Genomic DNA, 18,384 nt, shown 5'->3' with positions numbered 1-18,384 from the left:
GTCTCGATCTCCTGACCTCGTGATCCGCCCGTCTTGGCCTCCCAAAGTGCTGGGATTACAGGCTTGAGCCACCGCGCCCGGCCAGCACTTCCCTTATCACAGCCAGATGTCTCGAGGCCATCTGTCCTAAGCCCTTGAGGTCCAAGTCACAGTCACAGTGCCTGGCCACGGTACATGTCTAGTAAGTCAGCTAGTCTGTGGATCCATAATGTCCACCCTGGAACAGGAAAAAGGGTACGGGTTTGGGGTTGGGCATCAATCCTGGAGTCAAAAACTTGGGAGTAGGTTCCCAAGTAGTTGAGCCTACAGGTATGTACCACTGCGCCTGGCTAGGATGGCACATTCAGGGTTACTGGCCCATGCCATCAGCCTCGGGACAGCTGGCTGACTGGCCCTACTGTAGCCCTCCACAGAGGATTTGGGAAATCCCTTGGAGAAGTGGGAGTGTAGAGAGAGGAGGACACAGCTACAATGACAAATAAGACCCAAAGCCAAAGCCTGGCTCCATTTCTCCTTTCCTTCCGAGGAAGCGGAAGGCGAAGAGTTAAGCTAAACAGAAACAAGACTCACCACCACACACTCCCCCCACCGCCGGAGCCCGGAGCCCCAAGCCGGGGAGGCTCTGCGGTTGCAGTGTACAGGAAGACCCTAACACACTGAGATCCACTCACCCTCCTTTCCCCCTTGTGCCAGGCCCTGTGAATCATCAGGGATGCCCCCAGTTCTGTGATTCCATGACCCCGACCCACTCAGGGCCAGTGAATCAGGCCCCACCTGCCCCCTTCATGCTGCTACTAAACCAATGAGGTCGAGTTCCCAAGGTTACTCTGGAAAGGGCCAGTCATCTTCGGGAGAAAAGGCTCTCTCAAGAAAAGGCTCCCAGAGGGCGAAGAACAAGGGGAGGTGGGGGCGGGGGGCGCACTTTTAGCACAGGATCCTCCAGGCACCAACCCTGCCTGGACAAAGCCAGGATTAGCCTCTCCTCAGCCAGAAAAAGGGACACTTATCTTTTGTCACACTGATGTGGGAGCTGCCCCCTTGGAGGCTGGGACCCCAAGGCAGTTTCTGGGAGACATGTAGACCTGGAGTCAGGAGACAGTTCTTTAAATCCCTGCTGAGTGATCTTGACCTTACCTCCCCTGAACCTCAGCTTCCTTATCTGTAAAGTAGAGCCAACAGGGTCTCGCACTCAGTGGAACAGGCACAAGCTGCCAGATGTGCTGGATTTTTGGTCTCCCGCACACTGCTCTCCCTTAACAAGTCTAGCTGTGTGAGAGCTCAACTTAATGCAACACGCAGGTACCAAGGGCTACAGCGTGCTGGACTCAGTGCAAGTCCTGGGGCCACAGGACCCTGTTCTGGTCCATCAGGGACTCTGGGTCAGGTGGGGAAGACTGGCAGATAAATAATATCATGCTGTGATCAGCGCTTTCAGGGAGGAATGAACAAAGAACCGTGGGCTCCCAGAGAAGGGATCATCTGACCCAGGCTGGAACGAGTGAAGTCAAAAAAGCCACAGGGAGGAGGTCATCTGACCCTGGCCTTGAAGAGTCAGCATCTATCAGCTGGAGGCAAGGAGGGTGGGCATTACAGGCAGGCAAAAGAGCTCCAAAAAAGGCCCAGCCCAAAGGCATGCACCATGGCCCTACCCGGGGGCCTGGCCTCAAACACGAGGTACTAAGCCTCCAGAGCATACATGCCCCCAGGCATGGTCCCTGCTGGCTCCCAAGTCAAGGGATGCTTCCTTATGGCCAATACAGGAAAGGAATTGCCAGCCTCAGCAGAGGACTCTGCCTCTGTCTTCCTCAGCTCCATCTCCCCTGTTCCCCCACCCAGCCACCATCTACTGGAGCTCTGTTCAGAGGACCCAGCTTTCTGATCTGAGCCCACTCCAGCCTCTGCCTCTTTCTGATAAAATCCTCCCCTCGCTTTATAGCCCCCATTAACTGTCAGCTCCTCAGAAGCCGCCCCTGGTCTTTTTCTCCCTCTAGTTCCCAGCTCTGTATACATTTCTCTAGATTGAATGCTTGCCATTGTAACATGCACACATTTCCAGATTGGTTTTCCCGAACAGACCAGGTCTGAGCCTTTTTCACTCTCGAATCTTCACTCAATAAATCCAGATCCAACCCCCCGTGTCCTCCACTCCAGCATTTTATTTATTGACAAAGAGCCAGGCTCTATCAAATGACTAGTAAGCCACATCGACCACCCTCAGACAACTTATGAAATTAAAAATCATAACTGGTGAGCTATGCTGTCCTTACATAATAGTAATAACTATCTTTTTATTTATTTATTTGAGAAACAGGATCTCACTCTGTCCCTCACACTAGAGTGCAGTGGCACAACCATACCCCACCGTAACTTCAGATTCTTGGGCTCAAGGGATCCTCCTATACGTACCACCATGCTCAGCTAGTTTTTAAAATTTTTGTAGCAATGGGGTCTCACTATGTTGCCCAGGCTAGTTGCAAACACCTGGCCTCAAGTGATCCTCCTGCCTTGCCTCCCAAAGTGCTGGGATTACATGCATATGCCACTGCACCCAGGCAACTCACTTTTATTGAGATTCTTGTGCCTAGCACTGGTTTAAGACCTAGACCTACAATATTTCATTCAATCCTCACAACCCTATGAAGTAGGGACATTCCTACCTCCCTTTTACAAGTGAGGAAATTGTGCAACTGACTTCATCAAGGTCACCAAACAGGTCAGAACCCAGGCAGTCTGATCCAGGAGTCTGTATTCTCAGCTACTATGCTATTATGGACAGGATGCTACAGGACAGAGGGGCAATTCACTTTGGGGGTTGGGGGTGTGCAGTGCTGCCTGCGCTGAAAAACCTGTAGAAGGTAGTTCAGCAGACAAGAGGAGGAGGTTTTCAAGCGGCGGGGGCTGGTGTGTGCAAAGATGATGAAGATATGAACAGCAAGGGTAGGCATGGCACATGCTGCAGTGCCATATTACTGGACCTTAGGGTGCACATAGCAGACTGCTAGGTCAGATCACAGAGAGCCGTGTAAATTGTGCTAGGCGTTCAGCACACAGGCAACAGAAAGCCAGAAAAAGGTTATCAGCAAGGAATTGGCACCATCAGACTTGTGTTCTAAAAGAATCACAAAAGTTCCAGTTTGGAGACTGGGTTGCAAGCTGCCAGGGCTGGACTGTTGGGAATTGACAACACATCAACAGCATGGTAACAGAAGAGATGGGGTGGGTCCAGTGTGAAGGATGTTCACGAAGTTGGCAGTACTAGGTCACTTTTAAGATGTGGGACTTGAAAGAGAGGAGAAAGTGTAAGGTAATTACCAGATTTCCGCCTGGGTTGGGGTAGAGGAAGAATTAATCTGCACGGAAAAGACCAGTTCAAGTTTGGACCCGGTGAGCTCCACGTGAAGCAGAGCTGTCCCAATGGCCGCTGGATAGGCAAGCGTGGAGCTCCAGGGAAGGGCTGCGCTGAAGATGTGGATCTGGGTATTTAATTGGCGTAAAGCTGAAGCCGTCGGGGTAAATGAGACCACTGAGATTCAGTGTACAGAGCGAGGAGTTGGGTGACAGAGGAAAACGTGAAGCGGGACTTCTGACCGACTGTCAGAGCGGTAGGAAGAAAACCAGGACACACTGACTAAGCCAAAACAGGGGTGGGGTGGGGGAACGTGTCATTAGGAATGAGTGTCAATGGTACTATGGACCTCTAAGAACTCAAGACTTTAAAGGGCCCTTTTAATACCAATTAGGAAGTTATTCACAGCCGTTTCCAAAGGAAGTTGGGGAGACAGGGGATGACACTGAGACGCAGACCTACCGGAATGCGTAGATGTTTTCCTCTCATCCCAGATTCCGACCCCTCCCCATACCTGCCCCTGCTCGTAACACCCAGACACCTTCCCCTCGCCTCTCTCCTCAGTTAAGACGGAGGTTTTGGAAGGAGATCCCGAACGCCCTCCCCGGGCTCCCCAGGATAGGCGGGGTCGCCAAGAGTCAGTGCTGGAGACCCCGACCCGCGCGGGGCGGAGAGAGGCCAGGCAGAGGAAGGGGGCGGAACCTGAGACGCAGCGGGTGTGGGAAGGGTCCGATGGAACCCAGCATAGACAGCGGATGGGGAAGCGGGTTCGACCAGCGGGAGACGGCCCTCTCACGCCACCCGCTCCCAGCGACCGCTCCGGGACCCACCTGCTCCATGTCAGCCACGGCCCCGGCTCTTCCCGCCCCAGCCGCAGTCCGGCTCCGCAGCCTCAGTAGCTCCTCAGAGCGGAAGAAGATCTTCCAGCGGCGCCACTTCCGCCGCTGAGTCTGCCTCCGAGAGCAAAGCGGTACGTGCGTCCGCATGCGGTTCCGCCCCTTCGCCCCGCCTCCAGCCCTGGCCCTGCGCAGAAGCCGGCGCGAAGGCCGGAGTCAAACTTAAGGGTAGGGGAGTGGAAAGAACACCAGGGCCGTAGTTATTACGCCACACAGGCCTGGCTCTGAGGGAAAAAGGGGAATTTCCCGAGGGGAGCCCTGTGGGGATGGGGGAATCTTTGGAGGAATCCAGTTACTCGAGAAGGACTTCCCCACCCCACCTGCCTGCTTCAGCTATCCAAGCAGGAGCTAGAACTTCTGTGGTTCTTCCTCTGAGTGCCCCGAGCCTGTTGTCTGTAGAAAGACTCCTAGACCAGAGGATTGGACAGTAGGGTCAAAACCCTAACCTTTGGTTGACCACCGGCCTTCCCTATCAGGATGCCCCATTACCTCCCTTTTCCTCCCGCTTCCCCTGAAAGAGGAGTCTCAGCACAGTTATTTACAAAGATTTATTACAGCACGGGAAGGGTTCAAGCCTGGAGTCAGGGGAAAAGGGGAAGGGGGCAGAGCAACTGGGGGACGAGGAAAACCTGGCGCCCCCTACCATGTGCCCCACTGGGGATATATACTAGGCGGCATTCCTGGCATCAAAGCACAAAACGCGACAAGGAAGTAAGTCTCTGCCAGTCCATCTTCCAGGCACCCAAGAGGAGCAAGGTGATTAAGGGAAGACTCCCAAAATGTTGAGGCTGTGGAGAAAAACGCCTTAGTCCTGGACCCTGGTAGAAGCCGGTGAGAGAAATGGTGACTTGGAATCCTCCATAGGAGAGTGGATGGAAAAGGATCTAAGGGTACCTCAAGGTTCTCAGGACCTCCTTTCCCCAGATCTTAGGGTCCTGCCCTGTGGGTCTCCGGTGTCCAGGGGAGAGGATCTGGGGAGAATTGTGAAGGGCAAATCCCTGTTCCCGGTTTTCTGGATTTTCCAGTGCGCGCTGTCTCACGTCCCACCTCCCACTGGGTGAATGGAGGAATGACTGGCAGGGGTAGGCATCAGGCAGCAAGTGCCCAGGATCCCTGGGCATCAACCAAAGGTGGGCAAACAAGCAAACACAGACCAGCCTTAGTCTTCTAGAAGTCAGAAGCCGCAGCCCTAGCAGGCGAGGGAAAGGGCACAAAACAGGGTGAGGACAGAGTGGGTTTCTGGGGAACAGCGATGTCCCCTCCACTTCCTCCTGGGAGATGCAGGCTGGGTGCTTATGTGCCAGGCTCAGAGGGGGAAGGGCGCTGAGGTTCCTCCCCAGGCTCTGAAAGGCAAGCAGAGAGACACTGAGGGCCTGGCCCCATCCACCGGGATCCCAGCCCCGCCTCCCCATTCCACACTCCCAAGTCGCACCACTTAGTGCTGAGTCTTCCACTTGGTCCTCAGAGCTTCCATCTCTCTCGGGCTCATCCAGAGGGGGTGGGCGCTCCCAGGGCCCCTCCAGACCCTGGCCACAGGTTGTCTTTTGCCCAGCTGGGAATGGGAAAGAGGAGATAAGAACACAGGCTCCGCGTATCCATCTGGCTGTTCTGGAGTGTGAGCTAAGTCTCTGATGGCTGAGGTGAAGCTTTCCAGGGGCATCGTGGCAGCATGGAGAGAGCACTGGGCTAGAACAGCTCTCCCAGCGACTAGCCGTATGACTTACATAAGTCAGTTAGTACCTTTCTGAAGGAAATAGTAAGGGGGAAATTGTGTAGATTACCTTAAACAAGATGTAATAGTGAATACCTTGCCCAGCCCAGCGCCAGCACCCAGGAGCCACTAGGAGTCGTGGTGGTTTATATTGCTCCATCATAGGGCTGTCATTTGAGCCAGTGCCCTGCTGCTTTTGTTTTTTTTTGTTTGTTTGTTTGTTTGTTTGTTTTTGTTTTTTGTTTTTGAGATGGAGTCTCACTCTGTTGCCCAGGCTGGAGTGCAGTGGTGCAATCTCAGCTCCCTGCAACCTCCACCTCCCAGGTTCAGGGGATTCTCCTGCCTCAGCCTCCCAAGCAGCTGGGATTACAGGTGCGTGCCACCATGCCTGGCTAATTTTTGAATTTTTATTACAGACGGGGTTTCACCATGTTGGCCGGACTGGTCTTGAACTCCAGACCTCAAGTGATCCGCTGGCCTTGGCATCCCAAAGTGCTGGGATTACAGGCATGAGCCACTGTGCCCAGCCACCTGCTGTTTTTCCTGAGGGAACAGTCTCCTCTCACCCCTCTTCCACTGTTTTGGAGGGGTCTCAGTAGGAACTGATTCAGCTCTTCCAGCTGTCTCTTGGCCACAAAGGGCCTGAAGCCCAGCAACAGCTTTTGCCCCCACGGCCAATGCCCTCACTGCCAGATAGGCAGGCAGGAGGCCCAAGACCTTTTGTTTGTGTGGAAGAGCTGACAGCTTCTAGTAGGGGTGGTTGACTCTTCAGTATTCCCATAAATAATGAGACTAAACAGTTTAATGTACCCTAGGAGGGACAGATGTGGCACAGCCTTCCATGGCCAGGCATGGAAGAAACCACCATGGAAGGGGGTGAAATCTTCCTGCCTAGAAAATCTCTGGGCCTTGGGACTTTTTTTTTTTTTTTTTTTTTTGAGACGGAGTCTGGCTCTGTCGCCCAGGCTGGAGTGCAGTGGCCGGATCTCAGCTCACTGCAAGCTCTGCCTCCCAGGTTCACACCATTCTCCTGCCTCAGCCTCCCAAGTAGCTGGGGCTACAGGCGCCCGCCACCTCGCCCGGCTAGTTTTTTGTATTTTTTAGTAGAGACGGGGTTTCACCATGTTAGCCAGGATGGTCTCGATCTCCTGACCTTGTGATCCGCCCGTCTCGGCCTCCCAAAGTGCTGGGATTACAGGCTTGAGCCACCGTGCCCGGCCTGGGACTTTTTTTTTTTTTTTTTTGAGACAGAGTCTCGCTCTGTCGCCCAGGCTGGAGTGCAGTGGCACGATCTCGGCTCACTGCAACCTCCGCCTCCCTGGTTCAAGTGAGTCTCCTGCCTCAGCCTCCCAAGTAGCTGGAATTACAGGCACGTGCCACCACGCCAGCTAATTTTTTATATTTTTAGTAGAGATGGGGTTTCACTATGCTAGCCAGGATGGTCTCGATCTCCTGACCTCATGATCTGCCTGCCTCAGCCTCCCAAAGTGCTGGGACTACAGGTGTGAGCCACCACATCCAGCCTGGGACCTTTTTTTTTTTTTTGAGACAGAGTCTGGTTCTGTAGCCCAGGCTGGAGTGCAGTGGCCGGATCTCAGCTCACTGCAAGCTCCGCCTCCCGGGTTTACACCATTCTCCTGCCTCAGCCTCCCGAGTAGCTGGGACTACAGGCGCCCGCCACCTCGCCTGGCTAGTATTTTGTAACTTTTAGTAGAGACGGGGTTTCACCGTGTTAGCCAGGATGGTCTCGATCTCCTGACCTCGTGATCCGCCCGTCTCGGCCTCCCAAAGTGCTGGAATTACAGGCTTGAGCCACCGCGCCAGGCCCAGCCTGGGACCTTTTGTGGAGTGTTTTGGATCTGGAACATCTGGCTTAGAGGCCTTCTGTTACAGGTATTAGGCCCCTCCCTGGCCCCTCTCCCAGGCAGCTGAGGCTGGAGATGCAGAAGACAGCATTGGTTCTTGAATTTTAAATTCTACATCTAGACACTAGAGGGCACCCTCCCACTCCATCCTAGGAAGGAAAAAGAGGAGAAACCGACCTAACAGTCCTGGAGTGGGCAAGTAAATCGGGCAGCCCTCTGCATCCCAGCAGAGACCACATCCTAGGTTCAAAAATGCAGGTGAAATGCAGGTGACGGGGGTGTTGGACTCTCTTGGTCCTCCATCCCTGAATGTCCTCGCACCCCCTTCCTACCATAGGTGGGAAGTCCTTTTTTGGCTCTAGCCTCAAACCCCAAACGGCCTGGGCCTTAATTCCCAGGGAAGAGAGGAATTATTAGGGAAAACCAGATTGGGAGAGGGACTGAGCCAAGGATGGAGGAAGCCCATGTCTCAGGTAGGTCTGAGTGCGAGGCACCCCATGGAGCGAGAAGACAGGGAGGCCCCTGTGGTGTCACTCCAGTTTGCGTGTGTGAGACACTAAATTAGAAGGGGACGTCCCCATATACTCAAGGAGGACCCACACCGAACCCACATGTCACAGGCCCTTCAGCTTACCAGACTGCCTGATGACCTTCAGGACTTCAGCCTGGCTGTCCTCTTCTTCCTCCTCTTCTTCATCCTCCTCCTCTTCCTCCTCGTCTTCCTCTCTTGGATAACCCAGCTCCCGAAGCTCCCCCAGCTCATCCTCCTCCTCTGAGGCCTGGTTCTCATTCAAATTGCTGATAGACTGTAGGTGAGACTCAGCAATGCGCTGCACAGCTGGCCCAGAGGGGACCCAGGAAGGCAAGGGTCAGCCAGACACAGCCCATGGATCTGGAGATAGTGTGTGGCCCAGCCCCCAGTCTCCTTCCCATAGGCCTGGGGCAGAGAATACCCCCTCAGGGGCCCAAGTTCAAAGGCCAAAGGTTACAGGTCAGCCTGATGGGGGTCAGACCAGGGCAGAGGCAGCCAGGGGTAGACTTGATCATGTTTGGCTCTCAAGCTGTCCCAAGATGCTAGCCCCCAGGAGGCTGCCACCAGGCAGCTCCCCCACACCATAGGGCACCAGGCTGGGCAAGACCAGGCGGGCACAGCAGCAGCTTAACATTCCCTGGCTGGAGAGCTTGATTTGCCAAGTACCCAGTACTGGAGACAGTATCTCCCAGCTTCAAGCCCAGGCAAAAGGCACAGGGCGTATGGACCAGGGCCTGGGGATTTGTCACTTTCCATTTCTTGGGGGTGCCCAGCCTGCTGAGGGCTCACTGCTTACCCTGATCCTACCTCCCATGTGGTGCATAGTCCCCACTCCCTGGCACTGCCCAGTCATAGATGCCAGTCCACACACTCCTGCCCCGGGCTCCAAGGGACAGAACAATTCTGAGGCTGAGGACATAATAGTCTGCAGCCAGGGCAGTCTGTGCCTGGGGATGCGGCGTGCTCAGATGCGGCCCCCACAATCTTGACCCACATCCCCAGGTTCCCAGCTCCCTCTGCGGTGACCTAGAAAGCAACCCCCCAGCCTCCAAAGACCTGCTCAGATAGGGCTGGGAAGGGAACAGTGTGGGCAGCTGGAAAGAAGTTTCCAAAAGATGGAAAGGAGCAAGGGGTTAGAGAAAGGGGCCAGGGCCAGGGATTCGGGGGATGGCAGAGGTTGAGGGGCCACTGAGGAGAGGCTGCAGGAGGTGGCGGGATCTTAGAGCACATGGGACACAAAGTTCCCAGGCCACAGACGAGGTGCTGAGGAGGGGCTGGGGGTGGGGGGTGGGGAGTTGCTGCAGCTCCTTCTTGGTCCGCCAGTGGCCCCTCCCCTCAGAATGCCCAGGGGGGTAGGGCCAGGCTGGAAACCTCTGGCACAGTGAGCAGGGTGCCATGCTCCTGCCAACTCGGGGACAGGCACAGAGGGTGCTTTGTATGTGCCCGCTGCCCCACCCAGCCCCCAGCTCCCAGCCCAGTACCTCCTGCTGGCTCTGGGCAAGCTATCCAGGCAATAAAAGCACAATAAATCACCCTGCCCTGACCTTGGGGACACAGCGGAGCTTCATTTTGAGCCAAGTGTGAGAGCTCCGACCTTGGAGTACAACCCCTCAAGCCAAGATTTAGTGCTGTACCCTCTCTCCAGGGCCGTCGATTCTTCCCTGACAAGCCCCAACCCTGCCAGGCACCTTCCCTTGCCCACAAAGGGACCGAAGCCTACAAAACAGTGCCCTCCTGGTAGAGAAGGATCCATGAAGGCTGTGGGGGGAGGTAAGGCAGGAGAGCAGGTGGCAGCCCAGGCAGCTTCCTTCTCCCCCAGCGGGGGAGGAGAGTTCACTTCGTGAGCCACAGTGACAAGAGAAGGTGTGTGCAGCACCTGTGCTGGTGCCCCGTGAGCCTCCCTCGTCTCCCCCACCTCCCTCATGCCTCCTGGGCTCTCTGGGGTCTCCCCATCACTCCTTCCAGGCTGTCTCCTTCTCTGCCCCACTCTGTGGGAGCCTGAACTCCCCCCATCCCAAGTCTCCCTTTTTCAGCTTGAAGGTCCCCAGCCTAACCCCAGACTGGCCTCCCAGCTCTTGATCCCTTTCCTCTTCCCTGCCTCTGCTCACCTGCACTCTCCTAAGATGTGGTCTAAAGGGGCAGTTGGGGGGGTGCACATTTTTGGCCACTGCATGGTGCATGGTAGCACCCTGGCCCTAACATCTTCATCCCGGCCTGTTCCCCCATGCTGGTAGTCAAGAGCCAGGTCTTCCCCTCACATCCACCCAGCCTCTCCCTGCCCAGCCCAAGGTGGGAGGGAGAGGGGTTTCTTAAATTCTCTCCTGAGAAGATGCCACTTTCTCTCTCATGCCTGCTTTGGGGCCCTTCCACACACCCCTCTAGGTGGGGAGGTCCTTCCGGGTGCTGAGCCACACTGCCCACTTGCTGCAGCTCTGACCTTTCGTTTTCCTGTACTGGGGAAAGTGAAATAACCCCTTCCCTTCTCTCCTCCCTTCCCAGCCTGTCCTCTCTGTTCCCAACCCTGGCAAGTGGGCTGACAGGTACACCTGTTGACCTTGGCTGGTGCTGGGAACTTATTAAACCCTCCACCGACCGAAGCAGTTCCCAGCATACTCTTCCAGTAGCTCTCCCTCCCAACTTCCGGACGGGGCTGGCTGGGCAGGAAGAGCCCCAGGCAGGAGTTGAGGTGGGGGTTGGTAGGCATCAGGGCTTAGTCAGGAAGAGGGCCTCCTATCTCCTTCAGGTATATCTCCCCAGCTCCCTGACTAGAAACCAAGCCTCTTCCAGGTTGGCCCAAAAGTACTCCTCTGACTCGCATCTCCTTTTCTTTGCACACCTTCTTCCGTCTTCCTGGACCTGGGATGCCCTTGACTGCCTGTTAAATTCCTATGATCCTTCAAATCCAAGCTTAAACATCTTTGTGTACCTTCTTTGACCCTTTTTTAAAATTATTATTTTTTCCTGAGACAGGATCTCACTCTATAGCCCGGGCTGGAGCACAGTGGTGCGATCATAGCTCACTGCAGCCTCAAACTTCTAGGATCAAGCAGTCCTCGTGCCTCAGCCTCCCAAGTATCTGGGACTACAGGTGCGCACCTCTATACTTAGCTCACTTTTTTTTTTTTCTTGAGATGGAGTTTTGCTCTTTTTGCCAAGACTGGAGTGCAATGGCACAATCTCGGCTCACCACAACCTCTGCCTCCCAGGTTCAAGTGATTCTCCTGCCTCAGTCTCCCGAGCAGCTGGGATTACAGGAATGTGCCACCACGCCCAGCTAATTTTGTATTTTTAATAGAGACGGGGTTTCTCCATGTTGGTCATGCTGGTCTCAAACTCCCGACCTCAGGTGATCTGCCCACCTCGGCCTCTCAAAGTGCTGGGATTACAGGCGTGAGCCACCGTGCCAGGCCCACTTAGCTCGCTTTTTAAATTTTTCATAGAGATGGGGGTCTCACTGTATTGCCCAGGCTGGTCTCGAACTCCTAGGCTCAAGCAGTCCTCCTGTCTTGGCCTCCCAAAGTGCTGGAATTTCGGGTGTGAGCCACCTTTCGTGGCCCCTCCCTGACCCTTTGAGGCAAAGGCAGGGACCAAATCTGACTCGTCTTATTCTGCCCCAGCAACTCGGCCTGGCATGTACTAGGTGTTCAGTAAGTGTGTGCAAAAGGAATAGCTTGCTTTTCCATGAAGAAAGGGAAGCAGGAAAGAGGAGACCAGTGTGCAGATCTGTGCGAATGGGATGCAAATGGGAGGGGAGGCCAGGGGTGAAGCCCACAGGAGAAGGTGCCCTGGATGAGCAGGGGTGGGATGTGGTCCAGCACAGGCTGGTGAAGAGGAGCTGCAGGTGGAGTCCCTTCCACGCAGATGCCTGCTGTTGTCTTAGGCCAGCCATCTCTTTTCTTTCAAGCCCACAACCCGATGTTAAGGCCCCAGCTGCCCATTGCAGCCTCGGGGCTCCTGTGTTTTGCGAGGCCAGACTGAGAAAAAAATTGGTCTTTACGTGGGGTTGTTGCGCCACGCTGACAGAGGGCTCTGTGTGGCCAAAAAATCCCTCCCCACTGACAAAAGCTCCCCCAGCGTCTGCCCAGTTCCAGAGATCAAGGGGATAGTCAGGAAGGTCGGTGGGGGGATAGTACCTTTCAGCGAAGGTGGTGTGTAGGCACAGGGGTTGGGTCTCTTCGACTTGAGATGGTGCCCCTCTCCTGAGGCTCTCTGCCAGGGGAAGTGCCAGGTTAAAGGGGCTCAGCAGAGGCCCCTTCCCTTCACCCTCCCTCCATTCCATCCCACCCATGGCCACCCAAGCGGACTGATTTAGCCTCTGCTAATGGGTCCTGCACCTAGTCTGAGCCTCCCCACCCTGTGGCTTTGAGAGGGCCCCCATAAGCCATGGCCTGGTTTAGGGCAGGACTCTAGGTCCTGGAGGTTCCACCCTGAGTCTGAGCAGAGGAGGATCTGCTGGTGGCACCTGGCATGAGGCACTCTCAGAGGACTGCCCATTGATATGCTAATGTGTCCTCTTGGGTGGCACCCCATACTGGTTGGTTGTCACTGCAGGCACCCGTCCACCCCACCCCAAAGGGTCCAGGCATCCCTCCTTCCAGCTGCCGCAGGAAACTCACCTGGTGGGGGGAGGCTTCCTCCTCTGAGGAGGGCCACCGGAGCCAACCAAACCGGAACCGAGTGAGGAGGAAGAGGAAGAGAGATAAAGAATCCGAGTTATTTTCCCCAGGGTCTCAATCTCTGGGGACAGGGAAAGCGTGCCCTCTCCCTCTGAGGCTGGGAGGTGTCATGTCAATAAATAAAGCCAATAGAGTTGGGTTCCCAGACCTTATCCACTCCCCAGTCTCCGGCTCTGACTCCTGTTCATGGAACTTCGGCAGGGCCCCTAGGAAGGCATCAGAGCTAGGGTGGGACAGGGACTAAGTGGGCAGGGAGGGGCCTACCTGGTGAGGAGTGCTCTGAGAGCCGGAACAGCATGGCAGGCGTTGGTCTCCTGCGCCGGATCTAAGGAGAAGGAGGGAGGGGTGACAAGATAGATACTGCAGCCCCCCCACCCCACCCCAGATAGCAGGGAACAAACAGTGCTTTGGAGTCCCTGGGGAACCTTTGAATCAATGTCAGAGCCAAAAGGAACTCTGTAGCTCACCTAACCCCCTCATTTTATAGAGGTGAAAAAGCAGGGCTCAGAGAGGTTTGGCAGTGTGCTCAAGGCCACACAGCACACCAAGTCCAAAGGACAAGAAAAACCCCAGTCACGGACTCCCAGGCCATGCCTTTCCCACTCCATGGCTCCTCCAGAACAGACATTTCCCTTCCTACCTTCTCCCACCAAGGCCCTTCCTCTCCCCAGTTTCTGAAAACATCAGACCTCGGAAGCCAAAGCTGGCTACAGCTGCAGCTGCCAGGGCTGGGCCCTGGGGAAGATGCCCCACGGGTCATGGCACCCACGTGGCCCTGCCCACCTAAGGTCAGTTCAAGGGCTCCAAACAAGCTGGATCCAGCTTTTCAGAAGGAGACCAAGCCAGGGCACTGCAGGCATCCCCCACCTCCAGCTGAGGCGCAGGGACCCACAGGGGCCTGGGGGGACCTCTCTGGGGTCCTGGGTTTGGGCTTCTCTGCCAGTGTCTGTAAGGCTGCAGAACTCTTCACCCAGTCCTTGTGAGAAATAAAAAGTTGCCCTCCTTGCTACGTGAGCCAAGCTGAATTGGGGGGAGGCGGGTGCTGAGCACTCCCAGCAACTGACCCCCCACCCCCCAGCTTGGCAATCAGACCAACTGTCAGTTAATTAGGTCCCTGTTGAGCTCCAGGGAAATGCACAAAGAGAACCAGGTGAGTTAAGCTGAAACTGCCACCTCCCCTGCCAAGCTCCCCACAACACCCTCCCTACCCAAGCTGCTTAGGCCCAGGACTGTACCCCCTGCCCTCTATGTTCCCCCACAATGACTTGGCCCCCTCCTCACTGCTCGGTGGGGAGCCAGCTGCATCTCAGCAACAAGTGACCCCTGCTCCACTAGGGATGGGAAGTGGAGCCCTCTGTCACAGCACCCCCCAAACTTTGGGAGCCCCTCAGCCCTCAAGAAGGCTCTCCGGAGGACTCAGTAGTCTGTAGAAGACACCTGGCTTTGTGATGACTCCTCACCTCTCCCTCCTTGGGGTTGGGGCTCTGGGGCCTGACAGCAGGAGGTCAGAGCAAGGTTCTGGCGACCCCAGCCCAGGCACACACGCGGGACTAGAGAGGGACAGGGTAGTGGGGTCACTCAGTCGCAACCTCACACTCCCGCCCTGGGTGGCAAGATCAGTGTCCGCCGCCGCTGCTCACATCTGACCAGCTCTGGGCTGGAGCCAGGCGAGCGGTCCCGGTGGTAGCCTATTAGACTGACTACCCTTTGGGGACTGTGCTGGGACCAAAGGACGCCCCACTCCCGGACGGTCTGGAATCGGCCTGTGCCCCCACCCCCGCACCCCCAGCCTCACTGCCAGGAACTCTCTGGCCCCGGGAATAGGACCGAAGCCGCGGGAAAAAGTTGCACGAGTCTCCAGCTAACTTCACACGCGGCCCCGCACCCAGTCCTGACAGAGGCAGAGCCCGGCTCCCCTTGCGCCCCCACCCCCAGGCCAGTCCGGCCGGGGCAGCTCCCTGAGAGTGCGAAGAAGCCCCGCGGGGTGTGTCGGGGACACTGCTGGAGTGAGGCGCGGGCCGCTTACCATCTCCACCTGGCGGGGGTCGAGCTGGCTAGGGGGCGCGGGCACCGAGAACTGGATTTTCTTGCGGTCCTTGGGGTCCATGGCGCGCGGGGTGGGCGGCGGGGCTGGGAAGCCGACTCGGGGTCCCGGCGGCGGTCTGTGCTGGGCTCCCCCGCGCAGGTGGCGGGCTGTGCGGCGGGAGGAGGAGGAGGGCTGTTCGCTCACAGATAAAAATACCGCGCCCGCTGAGGGAGGGCGCGGGAGCGGGAGGAGGGTCGGCGCCCGGGCTGGGCGCGCCCCCAGGCTCTCGGGACTCTGGGCTCGCCCCCCGCGCTCGCTGAGCCGGGTCTGTGCCTCGCGCTCCCTTGCGCTCCCCGGCCTGGGTGTCTCTGCGTCTCGGTGTCTCTCCCCTCAGGAGTGTCTCTGCGTGTCTCCTCTCTCTGCCTCTCGCGCCGTTCTCCACCTCCCTCCCTCAGCCTCTCCTCCTCTCCGCTTGTGTCGCTGCCTCTGCCAGGCTCACCCCTCCGGTCCCAGCTTTGGGGTCCCCAGCCCGTCCCCTCCGCCTGGGACTGGCGCCCGGGTGCTCGGAGGGAGGGCTTAGAGGAAACTGGCCAATGAGCACGGAGAATCGTGTTCTCCTGGGGCTGGGAGGAGGGTGGGAGTTAGAGCCAACGCCGGGGGAGCCAGCTGGGGGGCCCCCTGCGGCCTCCCCAGAACTTGAAGCTGCATTATTGATGGAGTCCAGCAGAGAGGATAAAGGGGGAGGGAGGGGGAGAGGGGCAGCGGGGAGGCAGGACTCTGGCTTTAACCCCTTCGTGGTCCTGGCACTGGGAATTTCAGGGAGGCCTGTGAGGTCGTGGGGAGAGTACCAGCCTGTCACGCTGTGAATGGGGGTGTCCTGGAAAGGCAGCGAGTGTGACCGAGTTGTGTGTGGGAGGACACGTGTCAGTCATCGTGGCAGGGAGAGTGTGCAGGGGAGTGCCGGGGCCCTTTGGTGCCCATAGCCTGGGAGTGTGTGTTGGGGGGTCGGTGTGGTGTGTGTCTGTGTAAGTGTGTCAGAGTGTCAAAGATGCAGGTGTGAGTGGCAGGATGTGGGAGGACTGCGTGTGTGCAGGGGAGGGTGTGGGTGTCGGGGAGGATGTCAGAGGCTGTCAAGGTGATGGGCAGGCGTGTGCCAGCTTGCAGGGAGTGGGGGACTGTATCCACAGCTCCCGCAGTGCAGTTGCTGGGGGTATGAGGTTGTGAATGTGTGAGCGCTCCTGTGAGGGAGAAGAGGAATGCGCCCTGCCATGATGTACCCTGGATTCACGTGGCTCCTGTTTTTCCTCTCCAGATCTAATGGGGTGGGGAGGACAGGACCGACCCAGAGTTGGGCGGTTTGGGGGCTGCCTATACACGTGCCATCACATGCGTGAATTTGGTGCATTCAGAAGCCGGGTTGGGGGAGACAGGTGTGAGTCTCTCTCTCTCTAGAGGTGTTTGTGTGTGTCTCTGGAGCGGGAACAGGAGGAGCTGGCCCTGTGGGTGGAATATCCCTGTCTATCTGTCCGGGCCTTGGGTACCTTTGCCGGAGCTGCTGTTTCCCTCCTTGGGGCTGCGCAGAGGGTCTGAATGCTTCTGTCTAGCACTGAGAGGGTGCGTGTGTAGGCGTGTACATAGCATGTCTTCCTGGGGCTCTGTTTGTGTTGGCGTCCTCTCTCCTGGTCACTCTCAGGCCTGAAACTGGCAGGAGCCTTCCCTACCCCCAATCCTCCTGCAGCTTTTCCACTCCCAGCCCCAGCATCTGGGTCCTTGGTGGAGTGAGAGGCCAGAGGAATCTTCTGGAATTGGGGTCAGGGCCCACTCTGGGGGTGAGGGAAAGAGTGGCAGGAGCGTCAGAGTGTTGCTCATAGGAGCGGGATGTCCTGGTCACCCAGCTCCACATCGGCCAACCCCAGGCCTGGCTCAAGTCCCTGTATGTTTGTTGACTTATATACTTGTTGGGAAACAGCCGGATGCCAAGTTGTCAGCCCAGGGGTGTAGGCATCTCTGGCAGCCCCTAGCTTGGCTCAGAACCTCTGTCGAAGATGGGGTGTGGTGGGGAATGCAAAGGCCAATTTGGCAATGCCTTGGGAGGGTAAATAAGGAGGCCCTGAAAGGAAGAAGGGGTACAGGAAGGGCATGACCCAGGCAGTGGCCCGGACAGCCACTGGTTGGGCAGAGGTGGGGAAGGGGCTTGTGGCCAGTGCTGGCGGTGTGGGGAAGGATCGTGAGGATGAAGGGGACTGAGGACAGCTGGGAGGGTGATGAGAGGATGGAGACAGGGAGGCATGACCACCAGTTGCACCTCAGAGCCTGTCGGAGCTGAAAAGGCCTCAGGGAACATGGCAGCTGAGCCCCATTTGAGCAGGAGGGCTTATTTACGGAGGCTCTGCTGAACTTATTGGAGCTCTGGGAGACCCCAGATCAGGAAACATTCCCCGGATCCCAGGCTGGGGCAGCTGAGAAGGGAAATGAGGGCAGAGAAGCCTCCCTCTCAGCTAGGCCTGGAAGATGAGGTCTTTGGGAGCAGAGGGACGGTGTTTGCCCATCTCCCCCAGCCTGTGGCCAGGCACCCACACTTCTGGCATCTAAATCCTGGGGCCAAGAAGGGTGGGGAAGACTGGCTGACGGAGGGACAGACACAGGGGACAGACACGAAGGAGGAGGAAAAGACTTCACAGAGACAGGACGTGAGAGAGAGATTGGGGGGAGAGAGGAGAAAGCAAAGAGGAACAGAAAACATAGTTGAGAGATGGAGAGACAAAGGGAGGCAGAGAGAGAGAGGGAGCCTCACAACGGAGAAAGGCAGAAGACAGAGATGGAGAGAGAGTAAAAATAGCTCAGCATTAAGATAATTGCAGCTCACAGCTCTGCCCTCCGTTAGGAATTAAATTAGGTTTTATTACTTTGATTTTTCTCTCCTGGATCCTACGCGACTTCTCAAGAACTTGGGGAAAAGTTTTTCAGGTGGGCGGCCAGGTGGTGGGGGCTGCGTGGGCGACAGAGGAGGAAGGGGATGGGACTCCGGGGAGCTGGGGGAGGGGTGGGCAAGGGCAAGGAGTGGGGAGGGGCTGCTGGGGACAGGGGAGCCCGGCAGGGGCGGGGGGAGGTGGCCAGGACCAGGCACAGGGTCGGGGTCGGAGGGCGCTGAGAAGCAAAGGGCCAGGGTGCCCTGCATTCACTTTGACTTAGAATTAATCATATGCAAATAAGATGTAAAAATAATATGCCACTCCTTAGTTATTATTCTTGGGTTAGAAGCACAGGCGGTTGGGTCCAAGGAACAAATTCAAGACCTCATTTGACTTAACTCTGATTGAACTGTGGGTCTC

The 18,384-nt window shown here is 56.7% G+C and overlaps 2 protein-coding genes across 6 annotated transcripts in view; both read right to left on the bottom strand.

The window, feature by feature from the left end:
- Nucleotides 1-4,353, bottom strand: part of STARD3 (StAR related lipid transfer domain containing 3) — a 27,438-nt gene extending 23,085 nt beyond the window's left edge. For 2 of the 5 annotated variants that reach the window (XM_023204260.1, XM_023204262.1), the window contains exon 1: nt 4,177-4,353. The gene's annotated coding sequence lies outside the window, so the exon portion shown is untranslated. The remainder of the gene's footprint in view (nt 1-4,176) is intronic. The other 3 variants (XM_023204258.1, XM_023204261.1, XM_023204259.1) reach the window with 2 other exon arrangements.
- Nucleotides 4,354-4,775: 422 nt separating this feature from the next.
- PPP1R1B (protein phosphatase 1 regulatory inhibitor subunit 1B) lies at nt 4,776-15,634 on the bottom strand. Its single transcript, XM_023204264.1, has 7 exons — nt 15,053-15,634; nt 13,291-13,351; nt 12,967-12,989; nt 12,484-12,559; nt 8,453-8,656; nt 5,675-5,794; nt 4,776-5,585 (listed from the first exon to the last, which is right to left on the bottom strand). The coding sequence occupies exons 1-7, from the start codon at nt 15,131-15,133 to the stop codon at nt 5,536-5,538; spliced, it is 615 nt and encodes a 204-aa protein (XP_023060032.1). The 5' UTR covers nt 15,134-15,634; the 3' UTR covers nt 4,776-5,535.
- Between the last annotated feature and the right edge of the window lie 2,750 nt (nt 15,635-18,384).

This window comes from Piliocolobus tephrosceles, chromosome 16, assembly GCF_002776525.5.
Source record: "Piliocolobus tephrosceles isolate RC106 chromosome 16, ASM277652v3, whole genome shotgun sequence".
Taxonomy (NCBI): Eukaryota; Metazoa; Chordata; class Mammalia; order Primates; family Cercopithecidae; genus Piliocolobus; species Piliocolobus tephrosceles.
This window is presented reverse-complemented; position numbering and strand designations above follow the sequence as displayed.

What these genes read in the sequence shown, in the direction of transcription:
- PPP1R1B (XM_023204264.1), bottom strand. Translation starts at nt 15,133, where the DNA reads ATGGACCCCAAGGACCGCAAGAAAATCCAGTTCTCGGTGCCCGCGCCC. An exon ending in ACCCCCGCCAGGTGGAGATG is followed by an intron (nt 13,352 to 15,052) that starts GTAAGCGGCCCG and finishes CCTTCTCCTTAG; the next exon opens with ATCCGGCGCAGGAGACCAAC. An exon ending in AGGAAGCCTCCCCCCACCAG is followed by an intron (nt 12,560 to 12,966) that starts GTGAGTTTCCTG and finishes TTCCCCTGGCAG; the next exon opens with AGAGCCTCAGGAGAGGGGCA.